The sequence below is a fragment of the Aulonocara stuartgranti genome, assembly GCF_965226115.1.
Source record: "Aulonocara stuartgranti genome assembly, chromosome: 17".
NCBI lineage: Eukaryota > Metazoa > Chordata > Actinopteri > Cichliformes > Cichlidae > Aulonocara > Aulonocara stuartgranti.
Genome location: NC_138953.1, coordinates 1,972,249 through 1,993,827, shown reverse-complemented (window position 1 = coordinate 1,993,827; position 21,579 = coordinate 1,972,249). Strand labels below are relative to the sequence as shown.

The following is a 21,579-nucleotide window of genomic DNA, read 5'->3' as shown; positions in this document are numbered from 1 at the left end:
GCCCGGCAATTCCTCCTGTGAATATTTGAGAATAAAGGCGGGAAGGGAAAAGGGGGAAAAACAAAGAAACCAAAACCTCTGCTTTTTTGAATTTTAACACATGATTTAATTAACCCTGTCCTGTCTGGCAGCTTTTGCGATTAAGATCTGCTTGCACTGTTGTGCCAAACACATTTTGCTTTTCCTCTGTGACCATGTCCCACAGGGACCCAGGCCCAGCCACACATACCATTCACTCACTCATACATACCCACCAATGACACACAGACACACGAAGCCACACATGCAGACACAATGACCACTTGCCCCCCCAGCAAGCAGACTGTTTAGCCTAACTGTTGAACAGTAGCGCACATCCCCTGTCATTGTCTAAGATGCAGATAAAAATGAAGGGCAGATAACAGTTAAGGGGTGAACGGGGCCACTGCAGCAGTCCCACCCACAAGCCTCTGGGGGGGCCCCTCAAGGGCCTGTGAGTGTGTGTGGTAATATGTTGTGAACTGTAATGGAGGATGAAGGAACTGATACCAGTTACTGCCCCTCACACTCAGCTGGCCTATAGAAAACTTCTGGGACATTGAATATCAGACGTCAGTAGGAGAAGTCAGTCATACAGCGTTTGGACGTAGTGTTTTCTCCCACTGACAACGACAGAATCAGCTTTTTTGGATTTCCTTACCTGGATGACTGAGCAAGCATCAAGACTGTGTGTGTGTGTGTGTGTGTGTGTGTGGGGGGGGGGGGGGGGGGGGGGGGGGGTGGTGTCATACAAAGTACTGACTATCATTTTTCTACCAAAGTGGACCCTCTGCTGCAGCATCTTTCCACTTTGTTTCCATCATTCCTAACACATTAGACTCACTGCTGCTTTCTACTCTACCTGAGCACTCAAGGCATTATGCAACCCGACTTACCCTTTCATACAAGCGCTTTTTTTCTAGGCTGAAGTACTTTTAGCTAACATGCATTAGTAGATGCTGCTCTGCCTCCTGAGCTACAACCAACTCTACCCCTCACATTTCAGGATAGCCTGGACTCAAACCAGGCCTGTTCAGAATGTGTACATCCTCATCACTGAAAGACTGGCCACTGAGTGTAGGTGTAAACACTGCAGAGTCCTGGCCTGATGAGTTAGCTCTTCTGTGGTGTGTCATCCTCTTAGCCAGAGGCTGTTTGGTTCCCCCAATGAATAAAACACAGCAATCCACTGGCTGCTGTATCTTTGGGGATGGTGTTCAGTCGGTGTTGTATTATACTGACCAATTTAGACCCATTTGGGGGTGCTTGAGTATCATCAGAGCACCCCTAAAATAACCATAGTTAATTCACCCAGTTGGTGCTCCCATTACTGATGGCAATTTCACAGTCTCAGCCTGAGACTAAAAAAAGTCACTTGGGACGAAACATTTCTCCCACTGAACACGCTGCATCCAGATAAACAGAATCAACTTTCTGGGATCCTAATAGGGCCTGCATCAACACATATCACATGTCCAGTAGGATTTTTTCTTTGATGGAGTTTCGAACTATATCTTTCATTTTTTGTATGCAGTATATGTGTGACGTCTTCTGAGCTACTGTCTGCAGGAACTGCAGAACAATGTCAGCCGTGTGTGCATGAGGAAACATACAGCAAAAGAAAGAAAAAGTAATTATAATGACACAGATGAAAGAGTACAATATGGCTTTAATGAACAGTGAAACTAAAGAGATTACATTTATACTCTCTGAGAAGCCTGAGAGAGAACATCAAGAGAAATCATTAACAGAAACTGAAGTTTATCCATTTTTAATCTCACTGTGCAACACAGAGTTGACAAGGTGTTCCTCTATACGACTCTACGAGCACACAACCAGCAGAGTATGCACAGTTGTTATCTCGCATACAGGGAGTTCCACCAAACCTATGCAGCGCAGATGGATAAGGGGAAGATTTCAGCAACTTGAAGCATGAAAACATAAACTAAAGACACTCCTCCATCATGTTCGGTTAATCACATGATTTGCGTGACAGGGCACTCCTCAGGCTGATCCAGGAACAGCGTCTGAAACATGTGGTTGTAGAAGTCAGGGTGGTAGAGGCAGGCCCGGGCACAGTCTGGGCTGAAGTTCAACTCTAGGATCTGAGGTTGTATTATACGTTCACCTGAAGGATGAGAACACAGTAAATAAAGTTTTAGTCTGATAAGCTGATATGTGCAATGTCTTGTTACAAAACTACACCTGTTGTGCCGCCAACAGGTGTAGTTTTGTAAAAAGACTGTAAATGGGCCGAAATAGCCAAACACTTTCCAAAGACACTGTCTCATTAAGCTCTCTGAAGCTCACAGTAAACACATTTCTTGATGCCATATTTTAAGAAGACTGGATAAGCAGAAAATAACTGCAAAATATGGCATGTCTTTATCCTGTCTTCCTTCTCTCACCCCAACCGGTCGCAGCAGATGGCCCCGCCCCTCCCTGAGCCTGGTTCTGCTGGAGGTTTCTTCCTGTTAAAAGGGAGTTTTTCCTTCCCACTGTCACCAAAGTGCTGCTCATAAGGGGGTCATGTGATTGTTGGGTTTTTCTCTGTATGTATCATTGTAGGGTCTACCTTACAATACAAAGCGCCTTGAGGCGACTGCTGCTGTGATTTGGCGCTGTGTAAATAAAACTGAATTGAATTGAAGTCTAGATACAGACACTTTATTCTGGTTCAGATGCACCAAGGCACGATTACAAGGATTCAGACTCTGGGGTAGGGTCTGCATGTTTTGTTGTAAAAAAGGGGTTTTGAGTTTCTTTTCTTTAATCTGTACCCTTCTCCTGTCACTTTCATGAATCCTTGTTTTACTCTGAGCCTTTGTCTTCAAAAGACCTCGAGCTCAATAAGGCCTCTGAAATGTTAATAGATACTACAAGGGCTCATTTTGATTTAGTCGTGAAAGCGACCTCTTTTACATATTTACTACACAAATACAGACATTCACTCAATTCTAGCTGTGCATCAGGGAGAGTGTTAATCACATGGAAGAGTCTACCAAGCAGCTAAATCATTTAAGAGAGAAAAAACCTTGTATCAGAATTGGACAGCTAACGTCCTGTGTCACTGACATCCTGATTTCTTCACACGTGGAGCGAAGGATGGAAATGCCTCTCATGCAGCCTGACACCAGCCTGATCTGAACTTGTGACGGTGGTTCTGAGAGCCAGTTTGCTGCAAGAGATGCTGCTAAAATGCAACTTGCTTGTTAAGTATTTAAACTTATAACCCACTTTAACCTCTTTTCTACTGTCAGGGCTGCTGTACATGATGATCCTTTTTATCTTGCAATCTGTACTTGTACAGTGTGGATTTCCTCCGAGCTTTCCAGAAAGTTGAATGATGGTAAAATATGCTTTGCACAGTTTTTAAATGAGTCTGTGTGATTCTTTTCTGCCTGGGAATGCATAACGGGACAAATTTGCAACCTCTCCTCCGCCCTCTCAACCTTGATTGAAGCAGAATCTCAAAGTTACAGAATCTTGTGTTAATGAATTTGGGGAGACAAAATAAATGTAGAGAGATGCTCCCAAAGGTCACAGAAGAAAAAACATGAGCCAGGTCAAATGAAGAGAGCTTGCCTTTGAAACAAATGTGGTTAAGGTGCCATTCCTCTGAGGCTCAAACAAATGTTACTGGCTTTGATGATCAGTAGGATAAATGCTCACCATTTTGTCCTCTACTCCACTTTAGCATGAGGTCTACAGCATAGATGGCCCGGGATGAAGGATAGGGACAAATACCATATGGTGCCGGTCTAGAAGTGGCTGCCTCAAAGAGCTCCTTGAAAGCTTTAAATAACTCTCCCTGTAAAGAAAAATGGACAGAAACCCAGATTTGAGTACGATAACCATACTAGGATTAAGGCCTTAGAGATACTGTCACACGTGCTTCACAATCTGTGCAGATGCTTCTACCTAATCTGCAGATTCAACAGGTGGTGTGAGGGCTTTAGATACTCCTGGAAGAATCATAATTTGTGCTGACATGCCACTGATGACTGAAAACATCAGTGACCAGCTTGGTATCACTTCTTATAAACAAACCATTTCCCTAAACTCTCAGAAAGAGCATCCTAAACTGAAAAGCACTTAACATTTTCACTCACTTCCACTTCTTTCCATGGATGCTGTGGGTACTGCTTCTCAAACATTGGGATGAACTCATCATAGTGCACCTACGAAAGGGACCCATCCAAACTGTTATCACTAGACTTTGATGACGACAACAGCTATGGCAAGACATACAAATTAAAATAGAGAAGATACCTGCTTAAGCTCCACCCCCTCGGCATAGTTCATGACAGTGAAGTGCTTTTGGTAATCATCAAAATGGTCCAAGGAGAACGGTCTAGGCAGAAACACCGAAAGATCAGCACCAGCACGGCAAAGGGTCAAGGATGGAGGAGCAACAACAAACTGCCAGGTTTAACAACAAACAGGTTTAACTTCGTGAAGAGCCAATCGATGGATAAGAAACAAGACAATCTTTGAATATGAAAGAATAGACAGAAACATTATTTTGCTAGTTTTGTAACTTCTATGTTAACTTTTGATATATTTAATTAAATTGTGCTGTTATTTTTTACATCAAATGGAACAAGAACAAACAAACTAATGAGTGCCACAAAAGCAGTGTGAGCCATCATCTGCCTTTTCCTGTCTGACTTCGCTTTGCTTAGTGTCCACAGATTATTAAGTATGGATGTAATCCATACTTAATAATCTGTGGACACTAAGCAAAGTCTGAGGAATCAGACTGTGCAGAGAAAGGTACCCTACAGGAAAGAACTCTTTCTGTATGTATGCATTTCTTACCTGTTGGCAAAGCGCAGCCAGAAGACATTATAGGCATAGAGACGCAGAGGCTGCACAGAACGCAACATCAACATGTAGCGAATGTCAAACTTCACCATTCCCACTTCCTCCCTGTTGAACAGGACTGGATCTTCGAGATACTTGCACACCACCTGGAACATGAAAACAACTGTGAGCTTTGTCTGTGAAGGTTCTCAGTCATCCAGGTCATGACAGGATAAAGGACACTCTTTCGAGGATGCCAATGTTCACATTTTGGACAGAGAGGACAGATGGTTTGAAAGAGGAGTGAAAGAAGCATCTATGTCCACTGTGAGCAACCATCTTTGAACAGAGGCGGGGGTTTACGACACCAACTCTCTGCCATCTATAATCCAGTTTTGAGATCCCTTCCCAGACGCCTTAACGCCCACTCACATCCTGGGCCATCTGACCTCAGGAATTCGCATGATAAGGTGGGGCCAGGTTTCACAATGAACACACCCGAAACTCTGGCTGATTGGGACCCACGCCCAGTTTCCCACCTTGGCTCAGGCGATTAGAGGATCATCAGGGGGTCCTTTTGTCCCTCTGTGGGGGGAAACTCCCACTAGGTTTATATCTGGGACTCTCCACCATTTGACCTTAGAACTGAAGAAGCTTCTCGGATGAGAGGTGAAACGTCTTCAAGCAACCTAAAGAAGTCCAGACGCTTTTCTTTGCAAGCTCCTTTGACAACTGTGAGCTTTACAGTCCTGACACCGTGTGAATCTTAAAGTCATGCAGCACGGAGTCTGCAACTCTGTATCCCTTTGAAGATTTCTGTGATGGAAATTTGTTTTACCTTAGCGTATCGATCCTGTGTTCTGATAACAGTAAATATAAATATATGAGTTACAGATAGAAAGGATAGCATCATATATGTCTTATGTGGTTAAATGGAGTGGTCCCTATACAGCACCTTTCTACCTGATCACTGTTTTCTGTGCTAATCTAACATTCACACTCTCGCACTCATACCCGATGGACGCGTCAGAGAGCAGCTTGGGGGTTAATCTTGCCCAGAGATATTTGGCATGCACCACGGGAGCAGATGGGATCAAATCAAACCTTATTAGCAGATGAACTGTTCTAGAATTACTGTATTATTTTTGTAAAGTAATGCAGTGTTATAAAATGAGAATATCTATTAGTTAATGAAGTTAACAATAGTAGTTAATAACAGCTAATCATGCATAATTCTGATGTGTGAATGTCATTGTGACTGGTTGTCTGTAACTCTGTGTTAGCCCTGCGACAGGCCAGCGACCTGTCCAGGGTGTAAGACTAGTTTATGGTCACTCTCATCACACTGCTCTTCTCGTTTCCTAATTAATTATCAAGTCTTCTACCCATCTTTCTTTGACCTCATCCACCACTGAGGTCAAGTGGAAGCGGTTTGGAAAGTGATACAGAAGGCCCTTTCTGAACACATACACATACATATACAGTGGGGCAAAAAAGTATTTAGTCAGCCACCGATTGTGCAAGTTCCCCCACTTAAAATGATGACAGAGGTCAGTAATTTGCACCAGAGGTACACTTCAACTGTGAGAGACAGAATGTGAAAAAAAAATCCATGAATCCACATGGTAGGATTTGTAAAGAATTGATTCGTAAATCAGGGTGGAAAATAAGTATTTGGTCACCTCAAACAAGGAAAATCTCTGGCTCCCACAGACCTGTAACGTCTTCTGTAAGAAGCTTTTCTGTCCCCCACTCGTTACCTGTATGAATGGCACCTGTTTGAACTCATCATCTGTATAAAAGACACCTGTCCACAGCCTCAAACAGTCAGACTCCAAACTCCGCCATGGCCAAGACCAAAGAGCTTTCGAAGGACACCAGGAAAAGTATTGTAGACCTGCACCAGACTGGGAAGAGTGAATCTACAATAGGCAAGCAGCTTGGTGTGAAAAAATCAACTGTGGGAGCAATCATCAGAAAATGGAAGACATACAAGACCACTGATAATCTCCCTCGATCTGGGGCTCCACGCAAGATCTCATCCCGTGGGGTCAAAATGATCATGAGAACGGTGAGCAAAGATCCCAGAACCACACGGGGGGACCTGGTGAATGACCTGCAGAGAGCTGGGACCAAAGTAACAAAGGTCACCATCAGTAACACACTACAACGGCAGGAAATCAAATCCCGCAGTGCCAGACGTGTTCCGCTGCTGAAGCCAGTGCATGTCCAGGCCCGTCTGAAGTTTGCCAGAGAGCACATGGATGATACAGCAGAGGATTGGGAGAATGTCATGTGGTCAGATGAAACCAAAGTAGAACTTTTTGGTATAAACTCAACTCGTCGTGTTTGGAGGAAGAAGAATACTGAGTTGCATCCCAAGAACACCATACCTACTGTGAAGCATGGGGGTGGAAACATCATGCTATGGGGCTGTTTTTCTGCCAAGGGGACAGGACGACTGATCCGTGTTAAGGACAGAATGAATGGGGCCATGTATCGTGAGATTTTGAGCCAAAACCTCCTTCCATCAGTGAGAACTTTGAAGATGAAACGAGGCTGGGTCTTCCAACATGACAATGATCCAAAACACACCGCCCGGGCAACAAAGGAGTGGCTCCGTAAGAAGCATTTGAAAGTCCTGGAGTGGCCTAGCCAGTCTCCAGACCTCAACCCCATAGATATCTGTGGCGGGAGTTGAAAGTCCGTGTTGCTCGGCGACAGCCCCAAAACATCACTGCTCTCGAGAAGATCTGCATGGAGGAATGGGCCAAAATACCAGCTACTGTGTGTGCAAACCTGGTAAAGACCTATAGTAAACGTTTGACCTCTGTTATTGCCAACAAAGGTTATGTTACAAAGTATTGAGTTGTATTTTTGTTATTGACCAAATACTTATTTTCCACCCTGATTTACCAATAAATTCTTTACAAATCCTACCATGTGGATTCATGGATTTTTTTTTCACATTCTGTCTCTCACAGTTGAAGTGTACCTCTGGTGCAAATTACTGACCTCTGTCATCATTTTAGGTGGGGGAACTTGCACAATCGGTGGCTGACTAAATACTTTTTTGCCCCACTGTATAAGTTTATATAAGTGTCATTCTTGGTTTCTGTGTATGTGTGCCATCACCTTTGGTGTACTCTCTCGCTGCCTGATTATGTAATCCAGGTTGTTGGTTATGTGTGTGTCTAGTCCACGAGCTAAATTCCAAGGCTTACAGATCCAGTGGTTATCTTCTCCCCTGAAAAATATAAGGCAACTTTTAATTATCCAGTTAATAATGATAATAACAATAATAAATACATAAAAGGAAACTTCAATTATTTCTTCATTGTAACACTGCCTGTTTATGGTCCACACTTGCATTCGTGGGTTGTTCCCTTTAAAATCTCTGCTGATGCCAAACAGCTTAAGCTGCTATTGACTTTTGCTTGCTGCTGTTTATTAAATTAATGATTGAAGTCTGAAGAAAGAAGAAATATAAAGTTTATTATTTTACAATTCAATTCCATTTTATTTATATAGCACCAAATCACAACAGCAGTCGCCTCAAGGCGCTTTACATTGTAAAGACCTTAAAACATTAATAAACATGTGGAAGAACCATACCAAGCCACAGACTGGATCTCTCCTGTTCACCAGGACGGTCACACACTGTTGTGGGATCCCACCCTTCAATCTGCATTTGTCACAACATGCCCAAGCAGACCCTGTAAGTGTTTAATGGGACGGAGGTCGGGACTGCAGGCAGGCCCTTCCATCCTCTAATCTCTGATAAAGATGACAACACAGGGTGGGGTTTAAGTTCAGTCCCAGACTGTGGCAGTAGGTCGATATCTCACCATCACACTGCCTCTACCAGAAGCTGTTACAGTATAGCCTGGATTATACTTGGTTGCTGGTGACCCACATGTACAGCTTCCAGTTCCCTTCTTTCAGCACTTCTCAAGCTTCTCGTGCTCCTTTTTCCTGATATTGCTGCCATTTGATAACAACTACGACCGTCTTCCTCTGCTTGTCCAGCATCACTATGTTAGCCATCACCACTTTGTCTGTATCTGGAAGTCCCACAGGATCTTAGCTCGGTCATTCTCAAGCACCCTAGGGGAGCGTGTCCCTTTTTGACCTCAGGACTTCCAGGCCATACTCAGCACAGATGTTTCTGTATACTATTCAGGGTGTCTGTGTGAAACACTGCGGTTAAGTTCTTCCTTCCTTTTATTATTCGTCATAAAAACTAGAGATGACTAGAAACAAACAAAATCAGAATCCCAACCTTTGTTGCTGGTAATGCTTGATGAACTGTGGCAGCTCTGTCTGTAGGTTGAAGGTCTGCGGTAACCAGTCGGGTCCTGGGCTGCCTTTCACCCTGCGAGCCACAGCAGCCAGGCAGTCCTTCACCGTGATGATGCTCTCACAGGGAAACTGGTTCAGCAACACATGAGGCCGCTCCACACTGAGTTTGCTGCCAAATCAAAACATGATACTTAACCTTTCAGACAGTCCAACAGCAACCTCACCTAACGTTGGTTCATAGCTGCTTTATCAAGTGTCAACATAACTTTGCTGATAGACTTAGAATAATCCCATGTTTGAGTTTGAGATTAACTCATGAACTCTGACTTCTTTTAACTTTCTGGTATTTATGAACTTAAATACCTCCCCAGCATGAAAACAGGTCACTTTTTAAAATTGTGTTGGAATCAATTAAAGCTGAGATTAGGATGTTTATGCAACAATGTAGCGCAGCCTAGCAACAAACATACAGAGTTTATTATTAATTATTTACTTATTAAGTCACACAAAAAAACATGTTCTTGGCATTCACACACAATAAAGCCTGTTTTCATAATTCCTGCCTGACAGTTGGTCAAGATCAGTGTTAGCTTTGAAATAAAGTCTAATAAAGTCTTTCTATTAGTCACTCAACACACACACACACCAACAGAATACACAAACTGTGAGTTAACATATAATAATATTATAACACAGCCAGGATCATACCTTTTGGACAACTGATCTCTATTATTGTTGGATCTTTACATTACAATATTAAGCACCTTAGGGCGCTATATAAATAAATCTGTTCACCACAAACATGAATCAAACAATCAAAATGTGACTGATGTGCAGACTTTCAGTGTTATTTTGAAGAGTTTAACAAACGTTCAGGTGTTTAGCCGTTTTTACACACAGTCATATTCGTTTTCAGAAGCTCAAAAATAAGTTGGCAAACTAAAATAACTTCAAACTGAAAAATATCTAAAATGCTTGAATGAAAACCCTTTGCAACGTGACCCATGGACATCACCAGTGTTGGGAAGGTTATTTTTAAAATGTATCCCACTACAGATTACAGATTACATGGCCCAACATTTATTTTGTAAGGTATTCCATTACGTTACTCAATGAGAGTAACGTATTCTGAATACTTTGGATTACTTAATATATTGTCATGCTACATGAATGTACTATTGCTGTGTGATTTATTACTATTAAAGAAGGTTACTCGCCAACCAGTACCAACTGTGATGGTTTTGTGTTCACTGAATACAACCTACTGACACAATGATCAGAAAAGCACTATACTTAGTGCATAAGAATTATGCACAATTCACTGAATTCTGTAGCCTAGTGTATAAGGCCCCAAGGACCTGTGTGCTGTGACTCTGCAGAAATAGGTGTTTCCTGGTTTCCTTGAGCACATGTTTTTTTAATCCAACAGCTACCATGTATGAAACAGTCACTTATGAAGAAATCATGTCTGTCTAGCTCCATAATGTCACCGAGTTATGAATGCAGCTTCGCTTGCTCACCTGTAGTCTTTGATGTGATTATAGCGCCAAATGATATCTGCCTCGTCCTCATCCTCTATCAGCTGGAACCGAGGGTGGCTAAGGTTGTTTGTTACTTGTGACATTTCAGAGTAAACCCTGGAAACAAATGAACAAAACAATAACAAAAAACTCTTTTTGTTGAGCTTTTTAATTAGCACTTAAAGTGGACATGAAACTCTTTATCTATAAACTGAGCGCTGCTCTCAAAAACAGACTGTCTGTGACGCTGGATTTAAGAAATTAGGGCTTAAAGTTTGAAAACATGTTTAGCGCCATCTTGTGTCAGTATATTATGTGACATCATGGGTTGGTTGGTTGCGATCAGTAGACTTGCATTAGTTTATGTTAGGTAATTGGTAACAAACCCAATAACTCAGGGAAAGCGAAGGGACGTAAACTAAAAATCAGTCTCTGGTGGCTCTTCGTTGTTTGGTTAGCTATACTGAAACGGGAAAATACACCTGCTAGCTGTAATGTTTGGATTTGTAAAGCACTTTGTAAATGAAGACTGTATGAAGGAAAGCCTGTTTGAGTCAGATGTCTGCGGAGTCAAAAACAGATTTTTCCTTGTATGTAGCGAGTGGCACAATCAGCTAACACGATTATATGTATTTTATGCAATAAAGGAATGTCTGTTCTCATCCAGACAGTTTACAACCTAACAGCTTAATACAGAGCTTCCCAAAGTGTGGGGCCGCCACCTAGGGGGGGCGCAGGGCCATTGCAGGGGGCGGGCGCCGTATGAAAAGGGAAAAAAAACGCTTGGACACTGCTAGCACGCACTGGGCTGTTCAAATCACGGACGAACAGGATCCCACATTCTTGATTTTTAGTTCACAAACACTTGTTGCAATGACTAACTGCTCCTGACATTTTGGAGATGTTTGCTCTTTATACAGTAAAGTTACAGCTGGATACAAATAACATCAGGCTGATCCTGCCACGATTTGTTCCCCTGTCTAAATCACGGACGAACAGGATCCTACAGCTGTTTATGTTTTTGAACCCATTTTGCACAGAGAGGCGATTTTGAAAAAAGTATTGACAGCAATGTTGAATATTATTACACAGGAAAAAACAACTACACGTAAAATAATGGCACCGTGACGCCTCTGCCTTTGTAAATGGACAGTAACTGTTTGTGTATGTAAGCGTGTAAAGCCTGCAGACAGTCAGATTAACAGGATTTTGTCTCTATCTGCCATTCTGCAGTTCATCTCATGTAAACAATAACGTGGCCACAGCGTGATGTGGAAAAAGGCAAATATTTTATCGTCCACACTAAATGCAAAAAAGGAGTTTTAAAAAATCTCCATTCATGGTTTGGGAACCACTGGGTTATTACATGTGCATCACAACACAAACACAAACTGTTCTTCTTACCGAAGCACGAATCCTGTCACTATGTCCGCAGCAAAAATAGACTGATGTGTTCGATGGAGAGACGAAAAACCAAGAAGCTGTTTTTGGTTAACAGTCTGGTTTAAAATATAACATCCAGTCAGTCTCATTGTATACTCTTGTATATGTTTAATCGGCTTCATCTGATATATACGATCTCAAAGAGATTGATCTCTTCCAGCTTATCTTTACCCACAAGTGGAGGAAAAGGATTAAACATCCAGCCTTTTTATGGGGACGGTGACACAGAGCGCTAAAGTAGAGTTTACTTAGCAGTGACTTTGCTAATAGTTCAACATATTTAATTCTAATTCAAAGTATAATCAAGACCAGATCTAATCACCAGGATGAGTAAGAAAATCATGTTTGAGTAATGAACGCCTGACTTTTTCACCCAGATTCCCGAAGCATTCTTTTGACTACAGTGTGTCCTCGGCTCCCTCTGTGAATGAGAGCACAGCAGACTCTGTGTGTGTGTGTGTGTGTGTGTGTGTGTGTGTGTGTGTGTGTGTGTGTGTGTGTGTGTGTGTGTGAGAAAGGCACCAGAGTCCAATGTGACTGTGATTTTGAATAACAGAAGTGATGCTGTGACTGACAAACACAGCGTCATAAAGGGAAAAAGCAGGTTCAGTTCACATGAGACTGAGCTAATGAGAACTCATGTTGATATAAAGCAGCATATAAACTGAATGAGACATGATGAAGAGCGACAGCATATATGAAGCGATTTGCTGTATAAAACCCTGAGCAGAAGTTATTTTGAGTTTCTTTAAATTCAGAAAAGTTTTTCTAGCTGTAGACGTAGCATGAAACAATGAATCCTGTACATGCACCTTAGATTTCAGTTGAGCACCAACTATGTATTCAGATACATTCCACCACACACTGAAATCTGGCCTCTATGTTGGTAGAGATTAAAATATTATCTATAGTCAGACAAACACTACACGGAGATCATCTCGACCTGCAAATTCCCAACAAAGTAAATGTGTTATCTTTAGTGAGGGAGAGAGTGGAGGCAGGCAGCGACCTTCCTGACACACATGAACAGGCGTGAACAAGCAACGTCTGAAGCTGTGGACCAGCTCAGTATTTCTCCTTCATATTCAGATATCCACTTTCTCTGTGTCACATTATCATTATTATATTATCCAAATACAGAAGTCTGCAGCAAGTCAGTGCCCAACTCAGAAAGGCCCTACAGGTAAATATAATAAAAAAGATTTCTGTAACAGTGACAAACTTACTTGTAGACTTTGTCCTTCGGAACAGTGTAAGGCTGTATTTCCACGGGAAGCTGCTCCTTGTTTTCCCGAGCAATGTTCTGCAGACACAGAGACGACCCAACAATTAGGCTTCAGTTCAGCTCAGATATTGACTGTGGATACATCACATACAGTGGTGGGAAAAAGTGTTCCTGACTTCATATGTTTGTCAAACTTAAACGTTTCAGATCATCAAACAAATTTAAATCCAGGACAAAGATTTCACCTCCTTTAAAAATGCAGTTTTAAATGTTTCTTATTAAGGGGAAACCAGCTGGGCCCACTCATCTTTGCAGGATTGTTGTAATTCAGCCACACTGGAGGGTTTTTCAGGTCATGCCACAGCATCTCAAGATTCAAGATTCAAGAACTTTATTGTCAACACAACAATATACACAGTATACAGCGTTTCACCCCAAGCCCCCCTGGTGCATTTATATGAGTATAAATAATATATCTCCAAGAGATATAAAACTAGGATTTACACATAAATAATAACTTGCTAAATTTGGGTCAAATTACGTGATAAAAAGGTACTATTACTAACTTTATCTATGTAATAAACACAGACAGGACAGAGACAATATGGAGTGGATTGTGCAGCAGGTACTGAATACAAGGTTGAAGTTATGAGTCAGGATATTTTAGACGAGAACGGACGAAGACGTGCAAGAGACAAAATGTGCAAATATATTTGAGATGTGTTCAGTAACTATGTGACTGAGTGTGCAAATAAGCAGATTGTTCCCAGGTCCGGTTTGTAGTGCATTTGTGGAAGTTTGTGTTGTGTTTGAGTCTTTTGGTGAGTACTGTAAGGTGTTTGTGTTTATCAGTCTGGTGGTAGTGAGTTGAGGGCTCTGACTGCTTGGGGGGAAAAGCTCTTGCAGTGTCTGGTCGTTACAGTTTTGATGCTGCGAAAACTTCTGCCAGATGGGAGGAGGGAGAACGGTGCATGTGAGGGGTGGAGAGTGTCCTTCACTATGCTGTTCGCCCGTCGGATTCAGGTCAGGACTTTGACCGCGCCTCTAAAGTCTATATGTTGTTTTTCTTCAGCCACTCAGAGGTGGACTTGCTGGTGTTTTTTGGGTTGTTGTCCTGTTGTAGAACTCAAGTGCGCATCAGCTCGAGGTCACAAAGAGCTGGCCGGATATTCTCCTTCAGGATGTTTTGGTAGACGGCAGAATTCATGGTTCCATTTACCACAGCAAGTGCTGCAGGTTCTCAGGCAGCCACACAGACCATCACACTACCACCACCATATTTTACTGTTAGGAAGATGTTCTGGTTCTACTTAAGTGTCTTCTTAATTCAACAGGTCTGCCAGTAATCAGGCCTGGGTGTATTTAATCAAACTGAACTCACCTTTCAAAAACACGTGGTTAATCACAGTTGGATCATAATTTAGGAAATGAGGAAGGGGTGACTGGACTGTGCCTTAGGTACCGAATGAAAATACTTTGTCGTATTTAAATCTCCTATTAGTGAAACTTATTTAACATTATTTACTACTTTGTGAACTGTTTGACTTTTTTTTTTTATCAAGAATCCAAAAGACTGAATCTGAGTTTGAGATGAGAATAAAGTTTAATAGAATTCTTGAGGCTGATAAATTTATGTGGTACTCCTCACCTCAAAGAATGAGTCCGGGGGCTCAGCTGTGACGCTGCTGACCTCTTCTAGATCACTAGGTATCCATGGTAACAGGCGGCACTGCCGCACCAGAGGGTCTGGCTCTCCATATGTATAGTCACGGGTAACTTCATCTGTGGATAATAATGTAATAAAACATTATGTCATCCAATCATGTTGCATGTTTTAACAGGGAAACTCTATTTCAGGTATCTTGTATCCAAAGACAACCAGATGTATTCATTTTCTGAATTGTGACATGGTGATCGCTCCGTGTATGCTGTGTGCGCTTTCACCTCCTTCGTGCAGGTCCTGCAGAGGCCAGAGCACGGTGTAGGCTAACTGGCCCTGCACGTAGAAGAAAGGAGCCATGCTGCAGGTCGGTTGATCAGAGTGCCGCACCTGAGAGCCAAACTCATCCATGACGTACCACACGGGAACCTTGTCCTCTGGGGACTGCACAGGAAAACACGGGAGGAAGTGAGGCAGAGGAGGGTCAGGTTCTGGCTTTCAGGTCATTATTATCACAAACTCCCTTTTGTTCAAAGTGTGCGCAGCCCTCGTAAGGACAAGCGTTCAGCAGGTTTGTGTTACACATTAGCTGCTTTATACTGAAATAAGTTTCACATCATGTAGCTCCACAATCATCTAATATACAGTATTAGGAGAATCATGTGTAGTACATATCTAAGTGATAAGAGCAGTGTTTTCTCACACACCCCCTGAGAGAGCTGATAAGTCTGGTTGTACTTCCACATGCGCTCCATCACCAGCTCCACCGTGTCAGGGTCGGGGACCTCACCATGGAAGTCCAGCCCCATAAGGGCTGCCATTCTGGGCAACAGGCCTGGGATCTGTTCCAGCTGCTGCCGGGCATGATCCACGCGGTACGTCCACGCGTGATCCACCAGGAAAACGCTGCAGGAATATGGAGACAATCTCACGCTAGATGTTCGTTTGGAAAATTACCTTTAAAGAGCTTTAAAATGCTGACAATTAATAAAATCTTAAAAATCTCTTTATTCACATAAAGAAAGCGCTGATGGAAAGTACCAGCAGGAAATTTGCCCAGAAACGATGCAGTTAAATATTTCTGTGGCGGTGTAATATGACTAAGCTGCAGCTGCTCTCCCCCTGGATTCCTTCAAGCTGACACCCTGACCTGCAGGGCACTTTTATTAATCATTTGTAGTCTATGAAATATTACTGGATGAACCTTTAACCTTGTCACTAAAGCAATAGTTCATTTTAGCTCGGAAAATGAAATGTAGTTACAACCAAGGGTTAAAGGGATTTCCATGGTTTTCTTAAGAATTCCAGTTGTTAACGATGTTCTCTTCTCACTATTTTGTTATAATGTTAATGAATTTAAGGTTTTCTGTGTCATTTTGTTTATATAAATACAAAACAGTAAAGGACAGGGTCAGGATTTCAATGTTCACAGCAATAACACAACAAACAACTATCCAGTTATTCTTGTTCACCATGAGGTAAGACAACTGATTAATTTCAGCTATTCTGAACATCACCCCATCCACTTCCTCTAACTACCTGTTCAAGGATTAACAGTTTGGAAATATGAAGCAAAACAGTACTCAGCTCATATAAATATACCAGATACCTGGACTTTGGCACAGCTTTGGAGGAGCAGAATCAAAGCATCTCAAAATATCAAATATGAAAAAGTATGATGTAACATCCAAGAGGAGAGGAAAAGCAATTTTCTGTTAAATAATTTATCTTTTACTTTGTTGATTTGTTAGTTGGAGGCTGGAGATCATCATAGCTATGTCCTTATCACGGGCACGGCTATTATAGTTAACAAAAACTGAGCTAAAAAGTGAAACAAAATGTAAAAAAGTTTTAGTTTGAAATCAAATAAAAAAAAAAATACTGTTTTTGTTTATACACCACATCATTAGTTAATCATTCGTTATTATTGTCTGGTCCTCTTGCTCAATTGTCCCCTCCCATCAGACCAATTGGTCGCAGCAGATGGCCCCGCCCCTCCTTGAGCCGGGTCCTGCTGGAGGCTTCTTCCGGTTAAAAAGGAGTTTTTCCTTCCCGCTATTCCCAAAGGGTTTCTCAGGTTTTCTCTGTACTATTGGAGGGTCTTTAACTTTTAATATAAAAGGCCTGTATTTAAACACATTATATAAATACAACTAAAGTGCAGCCCGCACCTTTGACGTGCAGTCTGCAGTCGTATATAGTGACATAAATAAGACATTTAAACACTTAAATGTTAAGGTCGTAGCATTCCTTTCCTCTCCAAGGAGCACAAAGACAAACATGCAATCAGTGGAAGAAGAGTTATCGTTTGGCGCCCTCACCTGGTCGGCTCCGAGGCTTGCAGACCACTCTCCCGGGTTACAACCACTTTACATCTGATCTCATCTCCAGGATTGTCCTTCTTCTTCTCCTCTCCGTTTTCTTCATCTCCCTCCCTCTCATCTTCATCTTCTTGTTGGAACTGCATTATTCCGAAAACTTCCCCGGCATCATAAATCTACGGAAACAGACATGGCATGAAGGGGCCTGCTGGGAGAATGTCTTTTAATGTGTGCACGCCAAACCCCAAGGTGCTGCATCTCAGCGTGTATGAAATGTCAGCAGCAGCTTTTTCTGCAACAGTAAACAAACAGTTATTAGGACTGAACATGTGTTTCAGTGCTTCGTGATGTCAGAGCACACCTCGCTGGTGATCTTGTGGTGCAGGCTCCTCCAGTAGACCGGAGGGATAGCTGAAGCCTGGAGCGCTGCGCTGTGGAGAGCCACGAACACTCGGAACTCCTCGTCCTCCGCGCCATTCGGAACCGTGGGGTTTGTTGACATTACTGCACTGGAAGTGTATCTCACGTGGAGACGGCGTTAGTAAACCCGGAAGAAGGAGGAGTTTAACAGCTACACAGCTATGCATTGTGGGAGAGTTTTTCGACTATCTGAACTAAAACATACTTCACAAATTAAAAACCCATTAGGTCACTTTTAGAAAAAAGTAACTGGGTTAAAACGCAAAGTCTCACATGTCAGAACAAAAATAAATATGGTCTTTAAATTAAGTAAATACAACCTGAGATGGACAACAACATAATACATGTTGGTGTGTCATGTTAGTCATTATTTATTTAACAAAATGCAGAAGCAGAGTGTGAAAGACCGAGTCCAGCCCCTGGTTGTTTCTGTCATTTCGCTTTTCAGACTGTCTCTGCATGTTGGCTTAGCTGCTGTTCTATGATAGTGACTGTGTAAAATGTCATGATTATCTGAGGCTATATTTGAATAAGACCTGCTGAGGACCAGATGACTTCATTTACATCCCGATATGTAAAACCTTAGGGAGGTGTTATATGTCCTTAGTACCATGACTGTAAATGCTTTCTGACACGGACAAAAATCACAGTTCGTGCCCATTAACACAAACACACTGACTGTTTGTTTTGCCCTAAGGCCCGGCTGTTATACATCTGTCTGTAGCTTCTGTTTTTATCAGCAGCGCTAAGTGGCAGAAGCTCAGGCTGGTACAGATGCTTTATATCGAATTTGGTTCAGTTTAAGTTTAATCAAACTTTTGGATAGCTAACCCTAACTAACCTAGACAAACACAACTAGTATCTGCTGGCTGGCTGTCATGAGGGGACCTCGACAGCAGACCTAATCACTGAAGTTGTGGACACATATATGTGACAGACACAGAGGTATCAGAGTACCTGTAGCGTGTCTGAAATGATCTGAGATGTTTGTTTCTCATTTGGCAAATACAGAATTTCTGTGTCACATTAAAACTTCTGTGTTCTTCTCTCTTTGTTGTCAGGTACAGGATAGATGGACACTTTTGTCTAGCTGCAAACATCCCGCTGCAGCGCGACACCAACACACTTCATGAAATCCTCAGAGAAAGAAGCTATGAAGAAAAAGTGAGGACAGTCATTGAGGAAAGAAACTCTGAGAACAGTAAAGTTTATGTAGGCAACAACCTGGTTATAGCCAGGGTTTTAAAACCTAAACACGCAGAATATCAAGTTCTTCAAAAACTAGAACAATTGAGCCAAAACAGCGCTGGAAACTTCCTGCTCCTCTACTCTTATCTCTCCCCGTGTAGCACGTGTACAGACATATATGATAGCAATAACATCCTTAAACAGACTGACATGTACATTCACAAATGGGCAGACAGTGCCTTTGTGTTTACAAAAGTTTATGACAAATCAAATTCTGAAACTCAGTCTGAAGTTGATGTCAGCACACACACCACCATAGACAGAGGGAGTTGACAGAGTCACTTCTCGAGCTCGCGTGGTCAATGGGCAGCCTCAGCCTCGCTGTGATAAAACGAGTAATTCTGAGTTAGTGTCACAGCTGCTATACAGATGGCAGCTATTCTGAGTTTTGTATTAATAATAATAACAGGCAGGAAACCATAGACGGGAAAGGAGACAGAGTGAGAGCAGCAGAGTAGAAAGAAGATGGGGAAACAGGAGCAGCAGTGGGAGCAGGCCCAACAGAAAAAACATGGGTGGAGGCAGCAGCAGCAAGCGGAACATGTACAGGAGTCAGAGTGAGAGCAGCAGCAGAAACAGTAAAAAACACAAAGGTGGAGGCAGGAGCAGCAGGAAGAGAAGCAAACATAGTAGCAAGAGAAGGAGCAGAGGAGGAAGTACATGAGGAAGCAGGGGGAGGAGCAGCAGTAAAAACAGAGGTGGAGGCTGCAGGAGGAGCAGTAGCAGTAAAGGTTAGAGGAGTTAAAAACAAACCATCATCCCTGGAGACAAACTTCCTTCACACTTTTAAATGATTTTTTTCCCAAACAGCATTTAAATTCTACTTAAAACAAAATATAAAAAATGTTCTGCCCTGTTTTTTCTGAATAAAGTCTTCAGCTTCAAACCTGCTCTGTGTCTGTCTCTGTTACACCGAACATCTGCAGGTTAGACTCGATTTACTGATGTCAGTCCCACGTCGAGATATTTATTGAGGCACTTACCGTTATTCTGTTTATGATCCAACAGTGCACAGTTGAATGAAAATACATTGCCAGGCAGGTATGTTGAAGTCCATTTTTTTGACATGGAATAAATAGCCATATAAATATATATATAAGAGCGCATCACAGAGACTTTATTATTCCCAGAGGAAAGATTAGTTGTCATAGCAGCAAATACACAACAAACATCAAGCACACACCAATGAGTTAAACTACAGGAATGTCTTCAAGACATAAAGACCTGATGACCTCTAACTTTCTGCTTCTTAATTCAGATAAAACTGAGGTTATTTATACTCGGCCCTGAAAATCTTAGAAATATGGTATCTAACCAGATTCTTAGTCTGGATGGCATTACCTTGGCCTCCAGTAACACTGTGAGGAACCTTGGAGTCATTTTTGACTTCCATGCACATATTAAACAAATATGTAAGACTGCTTTCTTCCATTTGTGCAACATCTCTAAAGTTAGAAACATCCTGTCTCAGAGTGACGCTGAAACACTAGTTCATGCATTTATTACTTCCAGGCTGGACGACTGTAATTCATTATTATCAGGAAGTCCTAAAAACTCCCTGAAAAGCCTTCAGCTGATCCAAAATGCTGCAGCAAGAGTCCTGACAGGGACTAGAAAGAGAGAGCAGATTTCTCCTGTTTTGGCTTCCTGTTAAATCCAGAATTCAAAATCCTGCTCCTCACATACAAGGTCTTAAATAATCAGGCCCCATCTTATCTTAATGACCTTGTAGTACCATATCACCCTATTAGAGCACTTCGCTCTCGCTCTGCAGGCCTACTTGTTGTTTCTAGGGAATGTTTCTTGCTTCATGTGTGAGCGGTCCCTGGTCCGAATCCCAGATGAGTCTGTGTGGTGCTATAACAACTCTAGGAAGACATTAGATTAATTCTCCTTTTTTTTTAGATTGTATAACTTTGATTTTTTCTTTCATTTGTTTAGATACCAACTGAAACCACAAAGCTCCAGTTTCACACCCCAAACTAACCAACTGTAATGCTTCTTTTCATCAGCACAATAGTTTTCAGTTTTCAATTTCACATTGGTCTACACTCCCCACATTCTGTTATGTCCTTATCCTCATTGCAAATCAGAGATTTGAATATAATCAATTCATTAATTAACAATTGAATTCCACGCTTGTGTTCATCCACAGCAGCTGGACAATAAAGTTTATTGTGACCCTGATACTGCAGCAGATCCTTCTGATCCATTTCCTGTTATCACTTCAAATAGAAATGAGGCTGCAGAAAAGCAGCTGCAGGGCTGCTGAAAATACTTTTCTGCACCAACTTTCAGCCAGCAAACGCTCAACTTCTCCCAGCGTGCTGAGCTAATGATTAGTTGGTGTTTTTCTCCAAACACTCTCTCACTCTTCTCTCAACGTGTTCACAATAAACTGTGAACAGACACCGAGCAGAGCAGCAGAAGACCTCATTCAGGAGCTAAACTCAACATGAACTGAACTCACAGTAACGTTAGCTCGGTGCTTACCTTTAGATGAGCGCACAAACTGAGAGACACTCTACTGTGGCAACACCACCAGTTTATAAAGAACAAGAGATGACAAAGAGAAGTTTTTTTCCGGAAAGAGCAGCAAAACAAACTTAGTGAGGA

At 42.1% G+C, this 21,579-nt stretch overlaps 1 protein-coding gene across 1 annotated transcript; it reads right to left on the bottom strand.

Annotated features, from left to right (window-relative positions):
• Nucleotides 1-1,667: 1,667 nt before the first annotated feature.
• On the bottom strand, nt 1,668-17,874 carry ttll12 (tubulin tyrosine ligase-like family, member 12). Its single transcript, XM_082511614.1, has 14 exons — nt 17,657-17,874; nt 17,296-17,471; nt 15,682-15,880; nt 15,259-15,418; nt 14,963-15,096; nt 13,316-13,392; nt 10,647-10,763; nt 9,107-9,295; nt 7,960-8,071; nt 4,840-4,991; nt 4,291-4,372; nt 4,131-4,199; nt 3,691-3,829; nt 1,668-2,146 (listed from the first exon to the last, which is right to left on the bottom strand). Exons 1-14 carry the CDS (start codon nt 17,795-17,797, stop codon nt 1,995-1,997), a joined length of 1,899 nt encoding a protein of 632 aa, XP_082367740.1. The 5' UTR covers nt 17,798-17,874; the 3' UTR covers nt 1,668-1,994.
• Between the last annotated feature and the right edge of the window lie 3,705 nt (nt 17,875-21,579).